Source organism: Quercus suber, unplaced genomic scaffold (genome assembly GCF_002906115.3).
Source record: "Quercus suber isolate HL8 unplaced genomic scaffold, Cork oak 2.0 scaffold_458, whole genome shotgun sequence".
Lineage (NCBI taxonomy): Eukaryota > Viridiplantae > Streptophyta > Magnoliopsida > Fagales > Fagaceae > Quercus > Quercus suber.
In genome coordinates, this window is record NW_027069909.1 from 410,299 (window position 1) to 435,342 (window position 25,044).

General features: G+C 34.0%; 2 protein-coding genes across 2 annotated transcripts; both read right to left on the minus strand.

Annotated features, from left to right (window-relative positions):
• Positions 1-5,458: 5,458 nt before the first annotated feature.
• On the minus strand, positions 5,459-7,841 carry LOC112008659 (disease resistance protein RPV1-like). The gene is made up of 2 exons (XM_024040986.2): positions 7,205-7,841; positions 5,459-6,314 (listed from the first exon to the last, which is right to left on the minus strand). The coding sequence occupies exons 1-2, from the start codon at positions 7,708-7,710 to the stop codon at positions 5,498-5,500; spliced, it is 1,323 nt and encodes a 440-aa protein (XP_023896754.1). The 5' UTR covers positions 7,711-7,841; the 3' UTR covers positions 5,459-5,497.
• An 11,773-nt stretch (positions 7,842-19,614) lies between these two features.
• On the minus strand, positions 19,615-22,508 carry LOC112038232 (disease resistance protein Roq1-like). The gene is made up of 2 exons (XM_024071030.2): positions 22,271-22,508; positions 19,615-20,371 (listed from the first exon to the last, which is right to left on the minus strand). The coding sequence occupies exon 2, from the start codon at positions 20,218-20,220 to the stop codon at positions 19,615-19,617; it is 606 nt and encodes a 201-aa protein (XP_023926798.1). The 5' UTR covers positions 20,221-20,371; positions 22,271-22,508.
• Positions 22,509-25,044: the final 2,536 nt, after the last annotated feature.

A 25,044-nucleotide genomic window follows, 5' to 3' on the forward strand; every position in this document is an offset into this window, starting at 1 on the left:
AGAGAAAATAACTATCTAGAGAAAAACCAAAGCGTTACTTAGATCAAGCTATACCACGATCTTTAGATTTATATTTGAAGGGTAACAGACGGTTTCATGAGGCTAACTCCGGAATAGAATACGAATATTGAGCAGAATACAATAGTAAAGCAAACAAAAGAAAATAATTAGATGGAAGCAAAGTATTATGTATTCAATTCAAAAAGAAAGTATACAATTCCCTTACAACGCCACTGAGGCAAGAAACAAAATGAGATAAAAGAGAAGATAAACAAATTCATCCTACGCGTATACTAGTCTCCTCAATTCAATGGGCAAATTAAGTCAATAGGTAAATCAAAAGGTTTGGGCCAAGGCCTAAGGGCTTGATTTCAAAAGGTCCGCCGGAGGACTTGCCATGTCTTGTGGTATTCCTGACCCTCGGTTACAACTTCCCCAACACTCTTTGGGGCTCAACCTCCTCGGATGGTTGATCAGTTAACGGCACATCCTCGGCGGTCCTATCCTGACTTTCAACCGATGGTAATGAGGATCCCTCCTCAGGAGCAGCAGGTGCAACCTCGCGAATGGCAATAGGGTAATATACCCTGTCCTCTTTTCTAAGATCAGATGAGGCATCAACCCCTGCTTGGTTGAGGGCTTCATGCCAGGTTTGAGAGCAATAATGCCTGCACACTGCAGGAACTTGAGCCCGAAGGATGGCTTCAGTCTTAGCCACCCCTTCTGCGAAAGCATCTTCCTCTGCCTTTTCCACAGAGCGCTCAGCGTCTGTTTTGCAAATCCGCCTCGTCTTTGGCTCTCACAGCCTCGTCCCTGGCATACTCGGCAACACCTTTTTCATGGATTGCCTTGGTCAAATTTGCCTTCATATAGGTAATGTTCTTTTGGCTTTGTAATTGACCCTCAACATCTTGCAAGCGGTTAGTTTGATCCTCAGCTTGCTTCCTGACCACGGCTAGGTCAGAGACAGCAGTATCCCTGGCCTTCGCCATTTCTGCCAGATCCTCGGTCGCCTTTTTCAGGTCGGCCTCAGATCTCTTAAGAGTATTGGCCGCCTCCAGGAACTTGTCGCGCTCTTGCGCTAAGGCATTGCTATGATCATCAACCTCTTCGCCCAACCTGAAAAGGGCCTGGATAGCCTGCCAGTAAAAACAAGCAACTCTGTAAAGAGAAAGAAAGTACTAAGCGACAAAATTTTGAGTAAAATGAATAGGTGTAAAGGACCTACCATGCCTAGATATTTCTTAAGGTCGAGGACAACCTCTACCCCACTCATTTTCTCTAACTCGGCCATGTCGTGGAAGAAGAAGAGATTTCTCCAGGGCCTCGGCCACGAGAGCCCCCTCGTCTCCTTGAGACTCCCGCATCGACGCGTTATCCATCAGGGGCTGATCATGGAGCATGGCAGCAGGCAGCCAGGCTTGAGCCTCGGACTGCTGGGTGGCCTTCTTGCTCTTCCGTTATCACCGAGCTTCAGTTGCTTCGGAGGCCTGCGAAACCTACCCTCCTCGGGCGAAGAATGAGATTTGCTCCCATCCATTGGCTCCTTACCCTTAGAAAGTCTTTTCCTTTTCGGGTCATGAGACTCGTAGGAGGGTCTGTTACTGTGGAACAGGGGACGACCTGGTTTGCATGGTTAGAATCTGGGGCTGAGGTGCTGGGGCTGGGTCTGCGACTCCCCTGGTACATCCTTCTTGGAACCGCCTTCGAGCAAGTCAAGAAGGTTGGTTTGGGGCTGTCTTTTTAAACCCATCTCAGCCTGAGTACCAACTCTTATGGACTGGAGATCGGCTTCGGGCAAATGGGGTCTCCTAGGTCACCGGAGGATCCTCGGACTGATCAACTAAGTCAAACACACTATATTCGTCCTCGGAGGAACTCAGTTCAACCACCTCCCTTGCTTTCTTAGATGGTCCTTTCTCGGCCACCGTTACTTGCCGGGATGAAGAGGACCTGATAGCGGAATGCCTTCAGGTATATAAGACCCCTCAGTAAAAGCAAAACCGCTCTCCACCACGGTAATCTGCGTAAGCCGAGGGTCACGAGCTCTAATTACGTGCTTCGGAACTGGGAATGACGTCTGAGCTGGGTCGCATCCGAGGATTTTATGAGCAGCTCTGACTTGGTTATCAGGTTCGTTCAAGAAAAGTTCCGACCTGAGAACGGTTTCCAAATCCGCTTTGTTAACCAGGTGGAAATGACGTGCAAAGGCGTGTGGATCTGCGAAAAGAAAAGCGAAATTCCTATGGTTAATCAACCAAATCGAGTATACAGGTATAAAACTTGAAAATGCTGAGACCTAGATTATCTTGTATTTCGGATGCCCTACCTGGCTCCCCCTCTACCGTTGGGCAATGAAAGCCGTCGTGCCACTCTCCCGACACTATGAGGAAATCTTGGTTCAACCCCTTATTGGAATCAGGAAGACACTGGATAAGACGAACCCTATCGTCCCTTGTCTTCATATAATATGTCTTACCCCTCAGGTGATGAAGGTTGTAACACCAGTTCACATCGTGGTGAGTCAGTCTCAGCCCCATTTTCTCATTCAGGGTATCTACACACCCTAATATCCTAAATACATTCACGGCACACTGAGTAGGAGCCAGGCGAAAATGCCTAAGGTAATTAAGGGTCACCGGCCTCATAGGGATTCTCATCCCTCCTTCTACGAAAGCAACTATCGGGATCACAACTTCACCCTCTCTCCTCCTAAGGTACCACTCTCCCTCTTCACAGTACTTCAAATTCACATTATTGGGTATTCCATAGTCAACAATGAATTTGTTCATCATCTCATCGGACTCGACCAACTTCTTAAACTTACCCATTCCCCAAAGACAACTAAAAGTTCTAAAAGAGAAAAGGAAGAGTGAAATCAAGGAAATTTGGGGTCGCTAGAAAAAGAAGACTTACAGAAGTATGACGATACTCTTCAATAGTGTGCAAGTCGAACCAGATTCAAACTATATGCATCAATAATTGTAAGCGCGAAAATGATGAAACCAGGCGGTTCAAACAGGTATTTATACTCCCCTTAGGTTCCCCAAATGTAACCGCTTGCTCATAAAAGCAAAAGATCATGCCGTTGAAAGTGGGAAACGTGGTGCCGCCAAAATTTAATGTGGGCACCCATTAAGTCTTGAAACGCTAAAAACGCGCATCGGGCAGTCAAAAAGCCGCCAGCATCAGTACAAACCGAAGTGGGGCAATTCGTCCAATGGACCCGCAGGTATCAAAACCCTCCTCCCCGTCCGAGGGAACGTGCAGCAGAGTTTTGAGGGGCTATTGTGGGGCCCATGGGCCTGATAGCCTCGGCCCATCATGTCACAGGCCCAAGGCCCAGGCCGAGGAGCACAGGCTATTCAGGGCTAAAGTGGGGGAAAGCCACTTTTCCCAATCCACACCGAGGACCACCTTATCCTCGGCCTGACAAAGGTGATTTTGGGGAGAGACTAACCCCAAAGTAAGCTGTCTCTCGCATTTAATGCACTCAACTAACCCCCCTGGCCGCATTAATGGGGAGGTAACCCCTTGCAGGATAACGTTGATCAGAGTGAACCACTTGAGTACCGATAAGGCCTCTGATGGGACGGACGGCCAGAAGAAAGGCAAATAGATGATCAACAGATGGAAGGAGAGGATAGGAAGATGAAAACTATAAAAGAAAAGCTAGTAAAGTAAAAGGAAGGGGGGGAAAAAGGAGAACAATAAGGCCTCCTCGGCCCGGCCGAGGAGCATCCCCCATTTGTAAAGAAACTCTTAGCATTTTTTATAAGAAAAGTTCATGCATGGTGATCGACGGCCAGCACCTAAACCTGTCAACCCACTCTCTATAAATTTATTGTTTGGGCTTATTGGGCTGAAAACCCATCACTCAGGGTCAATCCAAATTGAGTCCTTACAATTGTTTATGAGTTTTTATTTGTTTTATAGTCTTCAAAGAATATTTTTTAATGTTTGTATGTGATATATATATATATAATATAATTATTTTTTAAAAACTAAGAAACAATAATTGTTGTATTCATTCATATTCATGTTGTACAATGAGAAGAGAAAAAAGAGGCGTTTTTCAAGTCAAACAACAATCTTCTCATTCTCTTTTGCAAGTATGAAAACTTTCACAAATCAAAGCAACATAATCTAGAATACCTAAGAAATCAAAATCGGGATCCCATTGATCTAGTGGAATCAACGGCTAAGCACAAAAATAACATGTCTTTTTCCATAGCCAAGATCCGAAGGTTTCTCATAGCCAAGAGAACTACAAAATGGGCATAGCTAGGTTTTGGTTGAAGTACTGGTGAAAATAATTAAACTAGTGGTGATATTGGCAGGATAGACCTTAGAGTCTATTTTTGTGTCATGTGTCCATTCAATTTCTTAATTTTGGTGCAAGTGTTTATTACTCATTGCAAAAATTGAGGAAAATAAATATCAGTCATTCATCCATTACTTTGAAATTTGGTGGATTTATTAATTTTGAAAGACCTTTATTTATGGCGATCATGTTCGAATCGTAATATTAATTTTTACTCATTAACCATGTATTACCCATCCAACCAAAGAATATTAATCTAACCGATACCAATCAAAATGTGCCATACCATGCAAATAATACTTCCTTCTATTGAATATGATAATGCTTGGCTTCAGACTACACAGCCACCTATACCAAATATTGTGAAAATGATGCTAGAAAACAATTTAGGCGATTGAGTATCTTGATCCCTCCAATTCTCAAATTTTGTCTTATCTCTCAAAATAAAAAAGAACTCTACTTGCACTTCATACCATATATATATATATATATATATATTATATTGAAAAATTGAGATAAAGTTCAATCAAACATTCAAATTGGATTCTAATTGCATTCTAATTTTGTGCCAAATATCCTTCCACTTTTCTTTAATTTTTGATGCTATATATCTTTGGATTTTAACTGAGTTTCTATTTTGTACCAAGTCATTATATATCTAACTACGTGTCAAGTATCTGTTCATTTTTTTTGAGAAACAAATGTCCTTACATATAGATTCACGAATCTCAACTAAAATACTATAAAGTGCTCAATTAAAATTTATTATACATCTATGTAACACTTCTAACATATTTAAAACTATTTTAAGTCCGTAAAATTACTTCCAGCCCATTATATTCAGATCTCATTTGAAACCACTTCCGATGCACTTAAAACTAATCAATTTTTTTTTTTTTCCCTTACAAATATAAGCTTCATTGAAAAATTAGTTGGTCATATCCTTTTTGAAATATGAAAACATGAAAAAATATTTATTGTACCACAATATCGAAAATTAAGTTAAGAAGTGACAAAATATTTATATTTTTTAGAAATAAAATGATCAATGGTGAACAATTAGCATAGTCTACCAAATAAAATCCTTACAAAGCTTTTTCAAAGACTCGACAAAAAAATAATAATGACCACCAATAGCTTTCAACTTATGTATGAATAAACTATTTTGAATTTTTATAGAATATTTTTTTTTGAGGATTTCTTTCGTACTTTTCTTTTTCTTTTTCTCTCTGCTTCGTACTTATCCAATGCACTTTTCCATTGAACTATGGTTCTACCATATAGCTCTGAACCTAAATTGGTTAAAACTAATGGAAGGCCCCTAGCATAAAGTATGGCGCGTTCTGTGAGTCCATCATAATTCTCAAAAGGTTTTTCTGTTTTGAAGGCATTCCAACTAAAGAGTTGAAGAGCTTCGTTATCATCCATGTCCCTTACTTGGTATATCAAGCCTACTTCATGATTAGCTAGCAAAGCTTTCTCTCTTGTTGTTATGATGATTCTACTTCCTAAACCAAACCAATCGCAATTTCCAGCTAATGTTTCTAATTGGACCAATTTGTCCACACCATCGAGAAATAAAAGAATCCTTTTAGACCGTAACCTCTGCTTTATCACATTGATTCCTCGATTCACATTGCCAACCTGTGAAATTCCTGTATCTCTTAGAATCTCAGAAAGAAGGGTCTCTTGTGAGCGGACCAACCCGGATTCTTGCTTTGAAGTTTCCCCAATGTTTGCAAGAAAACAACTACCATCAAACTGATAAGCAAGCAAGTTATAAATGGCTTTGGCGATGGTTGTCTTACCAATTCCACCGATTCCCAAGATACCTACCATGCGTATGTCATTACTCCCGATACTTAAAAGCGAATTTACTTCATGTACACGAGGCTCAATTCCAACGGGATATTTAGCAACATTGAGGTATGTACGATTTACTATAAGTGAAACCCTTTGAACAATTTCTTGGATAAGTTCAGATTCATTCCTACAAAGTCAATAGATAAGAAGTACTGGTGAGTTGGATACTTTAAACATAGAAATACAAGAACATGATGTAGATATGAGACTCACACACCTCATATGTATGGGTTGAACACAGGTCCTTCCCCTTATTAGAAAAGCCCGGATCCTTTATTGGATCCTCAATCGGAAACAGGTTTCTATGTTACAAGGTAGGTTTATTTAATTACTTCTAAAATCTTTATTTTTATTTTGGAAAGTGATACTCTTCTGCCCCAGGTATTGAGTGACAGTAGTATCTCCACTAAACTACAGACTTAAGCAACCCATTTCAAAATTGAAAGCACTAAAAATGACAACAATGTAATTCCAGAGATGCAAGTGAGAGGGGGCTGCCAAAGCTACATTAATCACTGTGGTCCTTGGGGTCTAAGACTAGTAGGTGGGATTCCAGATATATATATATTCATTGCTTCTCCCTCTCTCTCTCTCTCTATATTAAAATCTAAACCAAAACTAAATTTATGGAAATAAACAGAGTAGCTTTGAAAATAGATTCGTCTCAAATCTGTTTTACTAACTATAATGAAATGAAAAATTAAATACTGAGAGTGGCTAATCCCAAAACTATTTCATTCTAGTTCAGTAAAAAAAAAATAATAAAAAAGATTACACAGTATATGAAATAAATAAATAAAATTAGCCCCTAAAATTTGAGTATCCATCTTAATTCTTAAGTTGGCCTACAGCAAAAAAAAAAAAAACGAAAATCTAAGGTTAATTTATTATATATAGTATCCTACAAATAGAATTGGATCAAAATGTAATTATAATACAAGAGTGCATTATTATAATTGGAGTGAGAAAATAAAGAGTTGTAAAATGAAGGCAAGAAGTGGTTAGAGATATATTTACCCTTTGTCAATACGCCAGCCCTCAGTCAAATTGGACACAGCAATTAGAGCAGCCTTCCACTTCCGCATCCTGGCATCATTCTTAACCTTGTCTCTAAGTTCATCAAATGCTTTTCCAAAACAGTTACTTTGATCCCTTATATCCGATGGATCTACTTTGAAAAACACTGGTAGAACCATTTGTTCTTTCGTTTCCTTGCACTCGAGGATCTTCAAAAGCTCATCCAAGCACCATGAGGATGATGCATAGTTTTTAGAGAGTATAAGGATTGAAATCCTTGACCCTTCTATGGCTTTGAGAAGTGCGGGTGATATTTCTTCTCCTCTTCTAAGCTCATCGTCTATGAAGGTGTTGATTCCCTTTTTATGCAAAGCGTTGTATAGATGCCCAGTAAAGTTGTTGCGAGTATCTGTGCCTCTGAAACTCAAGAATACATCGTGAGTCCATTGATGGGAGTCAGAAGAAGAAGAAGAAGAAGAAGAGGGTTCTTGGAATTCAAAGGTCATGGAAGAAAAGAAGTTGGAGAACAAGGGGTTGGGGAAAGAAAAGTAGAGAGAGTGAAGCTTATAGAAAATGAAAGTTGGATGGTCAATAGAGAAAGTCTTTCGGAGGTTTCCGACAATTGGAACTTGATACCGTGTTCCATATATAATAATAAAAAAATTACGCGTTCTATAATGCAAAATTTACGCATTTAGACTAGAGGGCTTCTTGGCAACTTCCTCAACTTCTGCCGTCAATATTTCTCTCTCTCTCTCAGTTTCTTCGTGATTTCGTGAGTGTTTCCAGAGAAATTATAGCGTAATTATAATTTAAAAATATATATTTTTTACTTTAAAAAAAAATAAAAAATGATAAACTTTAGAAGTAAGTAGTAACTGTAATTTTTCTTTTGAGCATGTGTTTGAAAGTGGTGCAATAGTATAGGCTACTGAGAAAAGTTTTGGTAGGAAAAATAATATGAATGTGAGAGGAAAAAATGCTAAATTTTAAAAATTCTCTTAATTTTTTATTTTTTATTTTTAAAATTGGAGTGTTTTACTTTTATTTAGATAAAAAATGAATAAAAAAAGGCTAAATTTTAGGGAATAAAAAGATGAGCATGAAGGGGGAAAAAAAAAACCTATATTTTACTGATTATTATTGTTAGGATAAAAAAATAATTTTAGTATTAGGTTCAAATTTGAACCAATTTTAACTAATTATCTATAATTTATTGCATTGTGAAAATATTATGGATGTAGTACTTCTTGATAGATAGTATAAATTGTTGAGTAGTAGTTAGTTTCTATTTAAAACCTTTTTCTAGCTCAACAATTTTAAACAGATGCTATCCTTTATCAGAAGAACATTATAATTTCTCTTGTTTCTGCTCTTCTTAATTTTGATTTGTGAATGTTTGTTGTTACCGAATGTTTGTTGTTACTGGCTTACAGTTGTAACTTTCAACTTTGACTGACTTTATTATATATGTGTTTTTTCTTTTTTCCCTTTTTGGAGAAATATTATATGCGTTTGTTTGGATGTAAACACAATTGCGAAGCTTGTCTAACCATCCTAATTAATAATATAATATAATATATGTTTGTTGAGTGTCTACCGTCTATGACATTACATAATATATTATAATATAAGATATAATAGTGTTATTTATTATAAGTTTCTGTATTTTTAGATTTGGAAATGATGGTTTGAGTTTTGAGTAATTAGCTTAGAATTTATGTATTTTCATATTTTAATATTTGATAATAATTGGAGGTTTTGTTTGGTATTGGGTACGTAAATATAGTAGTTTACACATGGTTGTTTAATTTTATTTTTAAATTAGTTAGTTTATAAAATTCAAATATATTGGTTTCAAATTAAGGTAATGGGAAAATATCCACAATTTAATGATTTATACATATTTTAAGAGGGGAAAAAAAATTCTAGAAGCCATTGCTCAATATTTTGTCCCAAATGATGAACCTTTTTGATACCGTGTTCCATATATAATATAAAAAAAAAAAATTACGCGTTCCATAATGTAAAATTTACGCATTTTAGAGGGCTTCTTAGCAACTTCCTCAACTTTTGCGGCCACTTATATTTCTCTCTCTCTCTCTCTCTCTCTCGGTTTCTCCGCGAGTGTTTCTGCTCTTTTTCATTTTGATTTGAGATTGCTTGTTGTTATTGGCTTACAGCTGTAACTTTCAACTTTGACCGTCTCCATTCACGTCAGTATAATCTAAAAAAAAAAAAAAAAAAACGTAATAAAACTTCTTTTTAAACCCGACTCTGCCTTTCCCTTTCACGAAGGCTCTGCCTTTCTCTTTCACAATGCTATGCCAAAGGCCAAACCGGTTCCCCAAATACCCGATCTCCACCTTTGACAAACAAAATGCAGACCTTTCTCTTTCCTCCACTGTTTCCCTTCTCCTTCCTCCAAAACAAAGATCCACCCTTTCTCCTTCCTCCAAAACAAAAAACAAAATCCCGACTATTAGCGAATTGAAAACCAACGTAAGTCTTTCTCTGCCATTCCGGTTTCTATCTCCAATGATACATCAGCTTCCTCCAATTTATTTTAAAAAGAAAGTCTAACTCCTTTGCTCCACAAACTCTATCATCTCCTTCTTCCTCAAAATTTTTAAGTAAATACCACACAAAAGCTTTGAAAAACCCGACCCTTTTTTTCTTCTGCCCAACACCTCTTATGCTCTTCAATAACTCCGTAACTCTTCGACAACTTCAGAAGCCACAAATACTTCCTTAGAATTATCCCAAATTTGTCGATCTGATGCTTCTCCTTTTGTATCTTGGTCTCTTCTCTTCTTCTCCTTTGTTTCTTGTGAGCTTTGCAATACAATGTTTTCATTGTGGTCTCTGCGTGTTCCTTTACTCTGGGTCTTCTTCTTTTTTTTTCTGTTAGATCTTTCTCTGTTGGTTATTGCTTCTCTCTATTGGTTTTTGAGTTTTGTTTTGGGTTATCAAGTTATAATTGACGAAAGGTAGAAAGAGCCAACTGCCAAGACTTTTATTTCTTAAAATTTGAAATGCAAGTACATAGTGGAAGAGAACATGTGGAGGAGATAATATGAAGATTAAGAAAATAAAAATAAAACCTAAAAGCAACAAAGAATGAGTGCAGGTGAAACAACGTTACTTATAAAAAATGAAAAAAAAAAAAATTGTTGTCAAATGCCAGGTACTTTGGAACTTGGGACGAGATATGTGTAACAAAAATATTGGTAGAGATATTAGAAATTAGATTTTATTGAAATATACTTTTAGGACATATATTAGTAAATTATTTTTAAAAAAATTTAATGAAAAAAATGAAAAAGTTATCAACTTTTTTGACAGTTTATTCAATTTCTAATAAAAAATTTCTTAAAAAAGATTATTAATATATACCTTAAAGACATACATTAACTAAACCTTTATAAATTTTACTATATAGCTATTATAAATGGGTGTCACTAATCACAAAATAATAATTTTATCTTTATTAATTATTAATATTTACTAATTACATTAATTTTCGTATTAATTTGTAAATAATAATATTTACCAATTACATTATTTTTTGTATTAAGATGATACATTCTCAGATTTGAGAGAAGTTTCATGATATTATAAATATACTAATATATTTGTTTATTTACAAGAAACCCCAAAATGTGAATTATTTTTTCCTCAATAACCATTCTGATCACTTTATTATGATTTTATTTTTTGAAATATTGTAATAAATAAAATTCATTAAACTATATCATTTGGCTTAATAATAATCATATATAAGTAATATATATGACTATTATGCTGTGTATCCAAGAGTTAAGTCATTTTGAATATACACCACTGTAAGTTGCTTTAAGACATCTTCCTCTCTTCCCGTGTGCATGCTAAAATACTTGGTATTTAAAAATTAAAAAAAAAAAAAAAAACTTACATCGTAACATTTATTGGATTGTTGAATACTAATTTTAATTTTTAATTTTTTGTTTGATTGATATTTTCCAAGAAAACGTTAATGCTAAAACAAAAAGAAAGTTAGTAATTTAATGTTTCATATTGAATTTTTAAGATTAGAATCTTAATATATGTGACCAACGAGGTGACAAAAGTTAGATTTATAAAACATTTATATAAAATAATAAGTCATACTCAATAGCTTTTCCGTGCATCGCACAGGTTAGCGATAAGTAATAAATGGTTGTTGAGCGTCTACAGACTATTACATTACAAAATATATTATAATATAAAATATAACGTCGGAGTTTTATAATATAAAATATAACAATAGAGTTAGCTCAATTGGTAATGTCTAACTTGAGATTGTTTGTTGTTATTGGCTTATAGTGGTAACTTTCAACTTTGACCGACTCTATTGCCAAGCTTGTCTGACCCTCCTAAATAATAATATAATAATATATGTTTATTGAGCATCTATTGTCTATTACATTACAAAATATATTATAATATAAGATATAATGTGGGTTATAGTTTGCTCAACTGGTAAAGTCTGATGGTTAAATAAGAGATCTAAGATTCAATTTTTGCCTACACCAAAAACTTATTGGTGTCTTGGTCTGATAACTAATACACTAAAGACATTAGTTTAGGAGTTATTTTTAGAAACATTTTATTGGAAAAAATGATAAAATAATACATATTGTTAAGATATACTCCCTCCGTCCCAATTTTTTTGTCCTATTTGAAAAGTCAAACTTTTTTAGGGAACATTATTTATTGTCTTATCTACTTTATAAAAATGTATAAGTTTCCAAAATTATCCTTAAAAAAATTTATTAAAAAATTGAATTAGTAAATTAATAAGGGTATAATAGGAACATTAGTAGATTTATGACTTTTATTTTTAGAAACAGGACAATATTTTGGGACATCTCAAAATGGAATAGAGGACAAAAAAAATGAGACGGAGGGAGTAATAGTTTTATTTAATATGGGACATGTTAACTGATGCACTAAAGACATTGGTTTAGGAGCCATTTTTAGAAACATTTTATTAAAAAAATGATAAAATAATAAATGTTGTTGTACGTTTTTAGACCCCTTAACACAAGTTGTTTAACTTAGTTATTTAGCCAAGTGATTACTTAGATAAATTATTCAGTTCTAGTTTAACACAATAAAACCATATCATGTAAATAATGTGGAAATATAAAGAACACAACGATATGATAACCTAGGAAAACCTAACCGATAAAAAACTTAGGGATGATTTAATTTAGCTATTCTTAAGGTAAAATAGATCCACTATGAAAGAATTGATGTTTTTACAATAGAACTTAGACCATTAACATCCTATTACTACCTTGAGTAAGAAACTTACTACCACGACCACATGACAGCTCCGAGTCCGCAGACGATTTCTTTCCTGGATCTGCTTCAACCACAAGTTCTCCTACTTGGGACTTTAAGACTCCACTCAAAGGTTTTGGATCTTCTTGAAAGTTCTTTAAGCAGCAACTGAAGAGATCATCAAGTTCTTGACGCGAATCTTGATCTTGACAACTCTATATGTGTGTATGAAAGTAAACACCTCTAGATCTCATAAAAGATTCAATACACAACTCTCAAAAAGCCTTTAAAATGTAGTCATGGTTTTTCCTTTTATACTTGGAGTAAAACACAAAACCCTACATGTCAAACGGCTTGGATTGAATTGGAATTTCTGTAGAAAAATAAATCTGCATGTATTTTTGTCGATCGAGTCTAATTTTCTATCGATTGAGCCTTGCGGATTTTGTCCAATAATTTCTGTAATCACTCGATTCCAATTTTACAATTAAACACAATTTGAGCAAGCCTAAACCTAGACTCTATGTTTTGATCATAGTTTGCTAACATCTTACAAATTGAAGTTCTAATACATTAGTTCCTAAATTCTTAGAACCTAACAAACTCTCCCTTTGGTAATTTGTGACAAAATACATTACAAATATAAAATGCTCAAAGTAAAAAACAGCCCATTCAAATTTAAAAAACCTAAATATAATTCAACCTAACTACTATCTACCAGTTGCTAAAGTAGACAGTAGCTACAACTGAATTAATCTGTAAATTCCTAAAACACTCAATAAACACATAAGCACATGTGTGGAAAATACAAGTAAAACAAAATTAAACTTCTTGATTTCACAAAACATAAAATAAAAGACATATATCATGAATAACCTCATAAATATAAATCAATAATAAAATGTACCACATGTGAATCAAGAAACAATAAAAAACTAAACACTAAACATAAAACATAACATAATGTCTCCCCCTATCATATATAACCCACTTAAAAGGAAATACATCAAAGCCAAAAACAAAATACATCATAAATGAGCTCCTAGATACAATCTACAATCTCCCCTTATCTCCATGTGTATGTACTCCCCCTTTTTGTGATGAATTGTCAAAGGGCAATCAAGACTCATCAAAGGGTGGAGTTGGTGGAGTAGAACCTCTAGCATCCGCCAAATTTGCTCATAAAGTATGAAGCTCATTGAGCACATCCAACAGAAGTTGTCCACGCATCGCCTGAACGGTTATAATTGTATCCAGCATGCTCCACAAGGAAGAGTCACCTGATGTAGATAATGGAGGATCCACAACAGCTGTAGGGTCTACATATGTCTCAGCAGAAGGGTCACTAGATGGAGGAGGCCTAGATGCATCACCTATAGAAGACTCGACTCTAGGGCGCGTAGAGCTAGCTTTCAACTGAGATGCTCTCTGCCTAAGAAATGTGGCACCTATAGGAGATATGATATGTACAGGCTTGGATGTAGGAAAGTCCTCTAAACCTAAGTCCAAAAGAATCTTATGAATAAAGACCGAAAAGAATAAACCATGAGATATGACACTACTCCTATAAACCACAACAAGTGAGCCAATGAAAAGAGTGGGAAAACTCATAGGAGCATCGGTGACGAAAGCATACAAGAACACACATCTCTTAATGGGAATAGTATGAAGATGAGAGACAGGCTAAATACAATGATAAGAAATTCAGAAAAACAAATAGTTGAGCTCGGTAAGCTCATGAGAAGTGACACGAAGATCAGTGCCCCAACTAATGTAAGTACCGGTGATGAGTGACATAATGTCGTCGAGGTAAGGGGTCTCAATGTAAGGGTACATGGGCTACTGTACCAAAGGTACACCAAGAGCAGAGGCCGTTACATTAGAAGTAATGACATACTCTTCACCCCTTATCCAACTCTTCACAAATTGAATGTTGGAATCATTGGAGTGGATAGAGAGGTTTGATTAGAACTTTCTAATTAATGCAGCAGGAGGAGGATGCTTTACCTCTAGGAGTGGTAACCAACCGTTATGCTTAAAATTGCTACGTATCTCAGGGTCAACCTCATCTAAAATTACCTTACGCTCAGCCCAACTGGTCTAAAAATATTAAGCTTCTCATATGTTTCTTGGTTTTTCATAGTCCTAAACCTATCACTCTGGAACTCAGGAGTAGAAGTGGTGGTGGTTTTCTTGGCTCTAGTCTTCCTAATCATGATGCTAAAGGTTTAAAGAAAATGAAAACAAAAAGCAAAGAAAATACCAAGAGCAGATTGCATTAGAGAGGGTTAGAGCATAAAAATATCAATAAATAACAATCTATATGATGCATGGGATGAATGCACATATGATGCATGCTTTAATGCATTGAAATTTGTTCAATTTTACTTTATAAACCATCAATTGACTTGAACATAGAGTTTTAGTCCAAAAACCCCAAATTTGAAAAAACCAATTTCAAAAATTTAACCAAATTATCAATTAAACATTATACTAGTTAGGAAACATCATATAATGACTTAATTTATCAATATCACAAGTCAATTTCATCAAATTAATCTCAATTGAACAAAATCCCTAATTTCACAAAAATTCCAAACCCTAGAATTTCCAATTGTTCTTAAACCAACAAATTAATCAAATTAATGCATGGGAATCATGTTAATATCATCTAAGAACAAAAACTCATTGAACAAAAATGATTAAAAACAATTGAAATGAACAAAATTCCCTAAATTCCTATGTTCGAAATTTTCAAGAAAAATGCATGAAACATGTAATTAACTTGAAAAAGAAAGGGTATAAAAGACTTACCAATGCTTGAGGACAAAAACCTTGGAGAAATTTGTGGAAGAAAATGACAAAAAATCCTTAGATTGGATCGGTTGAAGAGAGAAAGTGAGAAAAGGTTTTTGAAAAGCATTGAGATAATGAAGAACACGTGAGGTGAACCTTTTTTAAAGACACAGCTTTTGAATTTCGATCGGTCAAAATTGGGCTTCGATTGATCAAAAAATAGATTTGATCGATCGAGCACCAATCGAGCCAAGCAGATTCAAACCAAAATTTTTAACACAATTTCGATCGGTCGAGAAGCACATTAGATCGATCGAAAATCTGGAATTTTGAAAATTTTGAGTTTAACATAATGTCTCCCCCTATCATATATAACCCACTTAAAAAGAAATACATCAAAGCCAAAAACAAAGTACATCATAAAATGAGATCCTAGATACAATCTACAATCTACAATCTCCAATCTCCCCCTATCTCCATGTGTATGTACTATCCCATTTTGTGACGAATTGCCAAAGGACAATCAAGACTCATCAAAGTGTGGAGCCGGTGGAGCAGAACCTCTAGCATCTGCCAAATCTACTTGTAAAGCATGAAGCTCATTAAGCACATCCAACATAAGCTGTCCATGCACCGCCTGAATGATCATAATTGTATCCAGCATGCTCTGCAAGGAAGAGTCACCCGATGTAGATAGTGGAGGATCCATAGCAGTTGTAGGGTCTACATATGTCTCAACAAAAGGGTCACCAGACTCTAGGGTGCTTAGAGATAGCTTTCAAGTGAGATGCTCTTTGCCTAAGAAATGTGGCACCAATAGGAGATATGATGTGTACGGGCTTGGATGCAGGAAAGTCTTCTAAACCTAAGCCCAAAAGAATCTTATGAATAAAGACCGAAAAGAATAAACCATGGGATTTGGCACTACTCCTATGAACTTCAACAAGTGAGCTAATGAATATAGTAGGAAAACTCATAGGAGCATCAGTGACGAAAGCATATAAGAACGCACATCTCTCAATGGGAATAGTGTGAAGATGAGAGATAGGCCAAATACAATAACAAGAAATCTGGAAAAGAAAAAATAGTTGAGCGGTAAGCTCATGAGAAGTAACATAAGGATCAGTACCCCAACTAAGGGAAGTACTGGTGATGAGTATTATGTGTGGTGAAATAATTTTTCATCACACCTCTAGGTTTTTTTTGCAATTGGAAAATGTAGTGATCCAAAATTATAATGGATGCTTTAAATTAACTCTTACCCAAAAAAAAGAAGAGCTTCTGTGCACGCGCGTGCTCAGAGGCTAGGTTTTTATTTTATTTTATTTTTTTAAATCCTAAAAGGTACCCACTTAGTCATAATATATATGTAGTCATTAAGTCTGCATCCATAACAAAAGTTTCAAATGTTTAAAAAAAATTAAATAGTTTTAATTTAAATAATTTAATAAGATTGTGATTATGGGAAGTCTCTCACGCAAGCCACAATTTCATTTAATTTTTGAAATGTATTTTCTTGAAAAAAATGAAAAGAAGTTATAGTGAAAGGCTCGAAAATTGTTAGGGATAATTAATTAATTTCATATGGAAGAGGTGTGATTGAGAAAAATAAAGCTAAACTGTACATTAATATTTCAAAAAACAATAAATTGAATCCAACATATAATTACACAAATTGATAAATATAGGCATGGGTAGGATAAATAGTTTTTCTTATATACAAAAAGGAGTCATTAACAACCACTTGATAGATGACCACCACTTTATGTGAACTTGGAATCATACAATAATTTTTGTAAACTGTCTCACCCAAACTCATCCAATGTGCCCACTATGCAATTCAACGAATTTGTTGATATGTCACCCTAAAAAAAAGACCAAAAAAAAAAAAAATTAGAGTAAGGATTAAATATAACTACTTTCTCTAAGTAATCTATAAACATATTAATTATATTGAATAGTTTGTCAAATTTAATACTATTTTTTCATTGATTAAGATTGCAATATAATTAATACTTATCCAAATTGCGCAGTTATTAATAATAATAAAAAAAACAAAGTTTTACGTGCGGTAATATTGTAATCAAAGTTCTACATATTGCAATATTGTATTCAAAGAAAAGCAATAAATATTCCATATGTTCATCTTTTTTTGTTAATAGTAGATTGACACAGTTTAATACTTATCCAAATTGCACAGTTATTTATTTTTTTAAAAAAAAGTTTTACTTATGGTAATATTGTAATCAAAGTGTTTTTTTTTTTTTTTTAAAAGCAAAGTTCTACATACTGCAATATTGTATTCAAAGAAAAGCAATAAATATTCCATTTCTTTAAGGTAATGAGTTAGCTTTAACGAACAAACGCATATCATACAGAAAAAAAGAAAAGAAAAAGATAATGATAAGGAAATATGAAAATAAAGAAAAACACTTCAAAGTCATTATAATTAGAATAAGGATTAACAAAAGTAACCTACCCAAATTCAACAAAAACCATCTACAAAATGCGTAATCCTCATCAAATTTTACAAATGGTCAGTGATGGTGATTAAAAAAAAAGTGTTAGAAGACTGTTTATTTCTTTATTAGAAAAAGAAAAAAAGAAATGAGTCATGTACATTAAGATACCGTTGAGATAGAAAAGCTTTTTTTTTTTTTTTTGGTGAGCAGGAACAATTAGAAAAAATCTTTTGTTTTTGTAAGTAGAGTTTCTCTTTCCTGTATCTATTTCCATAGCGATTGTAAAACTTTTAGTGACCTTGATCAAGAAAAATAGAAATTATCACAAAGAATGAAAGAATACATATCACGGGTAAATATTTATGTAAAATTCAAATATTAGTTATATTCATTAAAAAACACATACCTCCTACGCAGTACCCCTCTTCACACTTGCAAGGCGCTTTCTACAACTGTAAAAATCAATTTTATTTGTAATCTGGAGCTGTAGTACCACTCTTCAACATTGAAGGTACCTTCCACAATCGAAAAAAAGAAAAAAGAAGAAGAAAAAAAGAAAGAATTTTATATGTGATCTAGAGGTAGGGGTAAATATTGTGACTTTGGTTAACTGTTTTTGTAGTGGGTTGATTGAATAACCGATCAAGTAATGGCTGATAGTGGGAAGAAATTAGTGGAATGGTAAAATTTGTAGCTAAAATTGAGGAGTTTTTAATTTGGATGATAACTTAGAAACTTGAAATATATGTTTAACTAGCTTCTTAAAAAAAAAAAAGAAATATATGTTTAGCCAAAAAAACAAAAGCAACGTGATCTTAACTGCTTAATGATAATGCTTCCCTTTAAAAAAAAAAAAAAAACCGGTTATTGATAAGGGGGGAATTTAAAATTGCTGGGTAGAAATATGGAGTCTGTCTCAAATTTGTGTACAGTTTTTTTTATTTTTTATTTTTTTATTTTATCAGTAAGGCATATGTGTTTTTACAAAGAAAATTGTGTTTTTTTTTTTTTTTTTTATTCAAACGTTTTATTTTGAAAATTGAAAAAAAAAAAAAGAAAAAGAAAAAAGACAGTTATCCAAAATAGTGATAAAGATAGGAAGATAAGGATAATTTTTGTTTATATCCAATACCCTAAAACTTGGGGTTAAAAAAAAAAAAAAACGGTGCTTAATAATTGCTTAATGACAATGAGGATATTTAAAATTGCTGGGTAGGAGTTTACAGTCTTATGTGACTAAAATGTGGGTATACAGTTTTTTATTTTATTTTATTTATTTTTATTTTTATTTTTTTTTATTAGCAGATGAAACTTGTGTTTGTTTTAATTTTAATTTTTTTTTTATTTTATAAATGGATAAAGCAATTTGAAAACTATTAGAAGAGTGGTCCTCTTTTATAGGCAATGTTTTAATGGGAGTTAAAGAAACATTTTTACCAAGTTTTGCCCCTACTTAAATGTAGGCTATAGGGGTATTTTGGAAAAAAAAAGAAATTCGGTCCAAACAGGTGTAACCCCTAAAATAGTAGTACATATATATATATATATTGTAGTATTGGCTAGATGTGGACCATACATGACCACTTTTTTTTTGAACCTATGCTACTGTTTAATCCTAGTTGTCGTGTAGAATCTGTAGATGCAACAATTTTTATAAGGGTTCAGTTAATGTGTGCCCTACGGGCACACATTAATCCATCCACTTTTAGAAATATTTTCTTGGAAATTGAAAAAGCTGTCAATACTTTTTCAATCTCTGAGAAATTTTTTTCCATAAATGAAAATTATTGTATACCCTTAGGGCACACATTAGCAAAATCCTTTTTATAAAGTAATTTTTTAGTTTCAACACTTATCCAATGCACTTTTCCATTGAATTATACTTTTACCATATAGATTTGAAACTAAAACCATTAAAGCTAGTGGAAGGCCCCCAGCATAATGTATTGCACATTCGGTGAGTTCAACATATTCTTCAGTAGGTTTGTCTCTTTTGAAGGCATCCCAACTAAAGAGCTGAAGAGCTTCATTGTGATTCATCTCCTTCACTTGGTATGTGAAATTAACTTCATGATTAGTTAGCAAAGATTTATTTCTTGTTGTTATTATGATTCTACTTCCTAAACCAAACCAATCACAATTTCTGGCTAATGCTTCTAATTGAGACAAATGGTCCACATTGTCAAGAATTAAAAGAACCCTTTTAGAGCAAAGCCTATGCTTAATCACATTAATTCCTCGATCAACGTCGCCAACCTTTGAACTTCTAGCATATCTTAGGATCTCATAAAGAAGTGTCTCTTGTAGTTGAACCAATCCAAACTCTTGCTTGTAATGTTCTCTAATGTTTGTAAGAAAACAACTACCTTCAAACTGGTGAGCAATCAAGTTATAAATCGCTTTGGCAATAGTTGTCTTACCAATTCCACCAACTCCTAAGATCCCTACCATGCGTATGTCATTCCTCCCAATACTTAAAAGCAAATTGATGTCTTGTACTCGAGACTCTATTCTAACTGGATGATTGGCAACATTTAGGTATGTACAATTTACTATGATAGAGACCGTTTGAATGATTTCTTGGATAAATTTAGATTCATTCCTAGCCATAAAAATAAAAATAAAAAACATTTAGTCACTTAGGTATTTATACAAGTGAAAAAGAAAAAGAAAAAGATTTAGTTACAATATTTTTCTTGTATCAAACTCATCATGCATGCTACTTGGTGTGTGAGATATCTGATATAGAATAATGATGTAGAATGGTTTATGTAAGAGCTAAATGAAGATAACATTTTGGTATTATTTTGGTAAAACATTGGGTTTAACAAATAGCATATAATCAATTTAAGTAATTTAAGTTTCTCAAAAAAAAAAAAAATTTAAGTAATTTAACATTTAATCGGGCTGTTTATCATGAAGAATATAAATAAAAAAGAGTTTTGGTTGTACGAATTTCTAGACTTTTGTAACAATAGGGGACTTGCTTCTCCTTCAAAAGAAGGAAATTTCCGTAACTTGGGTTAATCGATTTTCTTCTATAAACAAAAACCTTAATTGAATTCATTTAATTTTAATTTATTATTATTTTTCTGGCCAAAATACATTTTTTGTCATTGATAAGGTTGTGAAGCGGACCAATCAATGGGTTGGGTTAGTTTTTAAGAGTTGGTGGGTTGGGTTGGGTCATGGATTTTTTTTTTTTTTTTTTTTTTTTTTTTTTTTTTTTTTTTACAATGGGTCAGGTTGGGTTTGGTTCATGAGATTTACAAATCCGCCTAACACGATTCGACCCACCTATATTTAATATATTTTTTAATTTTAAAAAGAATAATATATATATATAAAATATAATATAATATAATATAATTTTGTTATTTAATTTTTTTACCTCTTTTCCAAATAAAACTCAAACCCTAAGTTCTTCTCATATAGTTTATATTTGTTTGGTGTTATGCTCATGATTATTTGGTTATAAATTTTCACTTATTTGTGCTGGTGTTGTTCTAATACTCAATTTAATAATAATAATAGTAATTAAAAAAAATCTATTCAATCCATGGGTCAAACCCAACCCAACCCAATCCACAAGGGTTGGGTTGGACCCCTGTGATAGGTTAGGTTAGATTTTTTTTAACCCGCCATAATAGGTTGGGTTGAAAAAACTCTTCAACCTGACTTATGCACACCCCTATTCATTGAAGTTCACATGTTAAGCATTTTTAGCTCATGATGTTTCAAATAAGCAATATTAGTCCTACAATTTTAAAAACAAGCTATATTGGTCTCTCCATCTAGTTTTGTTAATTTTCTTGTATGTGATTTACAGATCAAAGAGGTGAAAATTTTATAATGATTTTGCATTTGAGTTGTCATTAAAAATTTACATGTTTCAATCACATTCTCATACCCGTATGTGTTTGGTACTTCACCCAATTCAAGCTTTGGGCCCAACTATCAAATAGCTATTTTGAGTAGTGCAACTAGTGCTGTTTCCTAACCAAATTAATAAAGGCTACTTAAATACTCTTTGACCATAATCAGAAACCCAAATTTATTGAAAAATAAGAAAATTAAAAGCACAAAACAGCAGGAGCAGTGGTTGAAGTTTATTTGGGAGCTACCACCAGACACTTTAGTTCAAATGGTACCTCCCCAAATCTCAGATTTCGCAGAGAAAGAACTTTAGGATAAATTTCTAACAAGTTTCCAAAATAAAAATAAAAATAAAAAAAGAAAAGAAAAGAAAAAAGAAATAAGAGAGTTATCTGGTAGCCTATTTATTGACCAAAACATACTTTTTGACCAACATAGACATAAAAGAAATAATTAATAAATAAAAAATCATTTAGCAAAATAACAAAACAAAATCAAAATCAAAGTAATTGCATAAAGATGTAGCTAATCTCTTGATCCAGGATATACAATGAATATAATTGTAGTAAATAGAAAGAGAAAAGATCATAGTAAAGTGTAGATAGATATGGTTGGATAAGCATACCCTTTTCCTCTGGCTATGTGCCAGCCAGACAAATTAGCAACATCTTTTAAGGCTGCCTTCGAACTCTGCACCTTAGTGTTGTTTTCAAGTTGAGCTAATGCTTTCCCAAAATTCTTTCTTTGATGCCTTACATCTGATGGATCTACTTTCCAAAACACTGGTAGAACTACTTGTCCCTTTGTTTGCTTACACTCAAGGATCTTCAACAGCTGGTCTAAGCATTATCTGGATGATGCATGGTTTCTTGACAGTACAACCACTGAAGTTCTTGACCCTTCTATGCTTTTGACAAGGGTCTGTGAAATTTCTTCTTCTCTTTTAGTTTTAAGGCTTAAGCTCGTCATCATCACTGATAGGCCACAAACTGAATAATCCATTGTAATTAAACTAATTAATTAATTAGCCAAGTTATTAATTAATCAATTTATCATGCAATTGCGTGGAAGCATAAACAAATCACCAAAAACTAAATATGCAGGGGAAATTAAATGACACGGTGATTTATTTACGAATGGGGAAAACCCTTACGGCAAAAACTCCATCGGGTGATTTTCAGGTCACCACTCCCGAAACTCCACTATTATCAAATCAAGCGGTTACAAGTAAAGGAATTCCAAGTATCTTACCAACATACAGTTGAACCCTTACCCCAATACCCAATTGGACTTGATCTGTAGTGACAATTTCTACCTTTGATGCACGACTTCCAAGTATGTGACTAACTAATGCGCGGATCCCAGTACGCGACTTCAAAACACCAACTTAAGGAAGAGAGGTTGGCTGCAAAGTTCTTCAATTCATCCTACACGATAAAGATCAGGAAGATGCTTGGTCACAAAACCCTTTGGTGCAAATACACAGCAACTTCTTCAGAGAAAATGAATTAGGTCAAGAACTTCGTCTTTGATCACAATTTGCTTGAACAGAGATTGCTCAATGCTTTTTCAACTTGTGTTCAACTTGACGGCTCTTAAAACAATCATTTTATATGTTTAGGGTTTGGAGAAAAGAAGGCCCAAAAGCATATTCACGGATCCCAAGAAAATCAGGTCAGGAAATCTAAAATTATAAATCTCGACAGATAGCAGGTGTCGAGCTTTAATGAATTTGCACTTCAGCTTGTTTTTTCTTGGACAGACTTGATGACTTCAACATTTGACCTTGAAACCTTGTTTCTTGAAGTATTAAAAGCACCTAGAACTACCCAATTACAAGTAGAGTGCGTTTTGTCAAAAGATTTAGCCAATTTACATAAATAAATGACATATGTTCTTAGCAAGTGAAAGCACATATGTCCTAACAATCTCTCCCTTTGGCAATCCGTGACAAAACTACAACAAACAAATGAACATATGAAAGAAGTTATAAATCACTAAACTCATATTCACTTATTGAATAATGTTGGGAAATTTAGACCCCGGTTGATAGAATTAACAAGTTTTAAACCCAAGTTGTTAATTAGATTTATTATGAATCAAACTTGTTAAAACAAACAAACATCAATATCATGTCAAAATCATGCAGCGGAAAAAATAAATAAGACAAGCTATGATGACCCAGGAAAACCAATGAAACAAACCAGTTTCACAGTAAAAAACCTGGGGGGAAACCTTCCCAAAAAGCAATTCACTATAGTAAAGAGAAGTTTTAGATCTAGCACAAAACCTTTGTCCCTCGACTTTACAATCCCCGTAGATGAACTAACAGCAGAAACCTTCTACCGCTTCAGAACCTCTGAACTCTTCAATATATGAACGCCACCCTTTTTGTTGCACGGATCCTAGTACGTGACTAACTCCTTTGCACGAATCCTAGTACGCAACTCACTCACCAACTTGAGGAAGAAGAATGTTGGCTGCAAAGTTCTTCACTTCATCAACAATGAAGATCAAGAAGCACTTGGTTACAAAACCCAAAGGCGCAAAGACGCAGTAACTTCTTTTAGAGAGAATAAGGCATCGATCACCTTTTGCATATATTCTCCTTGCATTCTCTTATATGATGGCCTTTAAAATAAGCCTTATATAAGTCTAGGGTTGTGAGAAAAGAAACCCTACTCAAATACATAAGCCTGACCCAAAAATCAAAAAGCTGAAATTCTGATTTCCCGTAACCTCGATCGATCGAGAGGTGTCGAGGAGGTGTCGAGGTTTAATGAATCTCAATAGATAGCAGCTATCGAGGAGGTGTCGAGAAGGTGTCGAGGGGACAGAAACTTTCTCGATCGATCGACCAGCTATCGAGAAGCTATCGTGATTGCGATAAGAATCAGCTGAAGAGCTCGACAGATAGCCAGGTGTCGAGGAGCTATCGAGAATCTATCGTGCTATCTATCCGCAGGTGTCGAGATATCTGTCCAGCTTTATTGAACACCTTTTCTTCACTTGTTTCTTGGTCCAATCTTCATGACTTTAATACTAGACTTGAACAACATGTTTCTTCAAGTATTAAACACAACTTAGATCTACCCAAATAAAAGTAAAGTGCGTTTTGTCAAAAGATTAGCCAACTACATAAAATATGTCCTTAACAAATACAATAAAATCTATTCTAACACAAACTCTTAAAAAACTTTGCAAGAAGAGAGTTTATGGCAAGTAGACTTTGACAACCTGTATTTCTGAAATACTTTAAACAAAACTCATCAAGGCATCTTATGTGAAACAGAAATAATAGTTTGCATACAAGTATAAATAACATGTGTATAAAGATAGAAAAGAAACAACACATGAAGAGAGAGGTGACAGAAACATACATCAATATATAGAGAAAAT

Excerpts from the sequence above, each read along its gene's own strand:
- LOC112008659 (XM_024040986.2), bottom strand. The coding sequence starts at position 7,710 with ATGACCTTTGAATTCCAAGAACCCTCTTCTTCTTCTTCTTCTTCTTCT. Across the intron at positions 6,315-7,204 it reads GGCTGGCGTATTGACAAAGG|GAATGAATCTGAACTTATCC; the intron begins GTAAATATATCT and ends TTGACTTTGTAG.
- LOC112038232 (XM_024071030.2), bottom strand. The coding sequence starts at position 20,220 with ATGGTAGGGATCTTAGGAGTTGGTGGAATTGGTAAGACAACTATTGCC.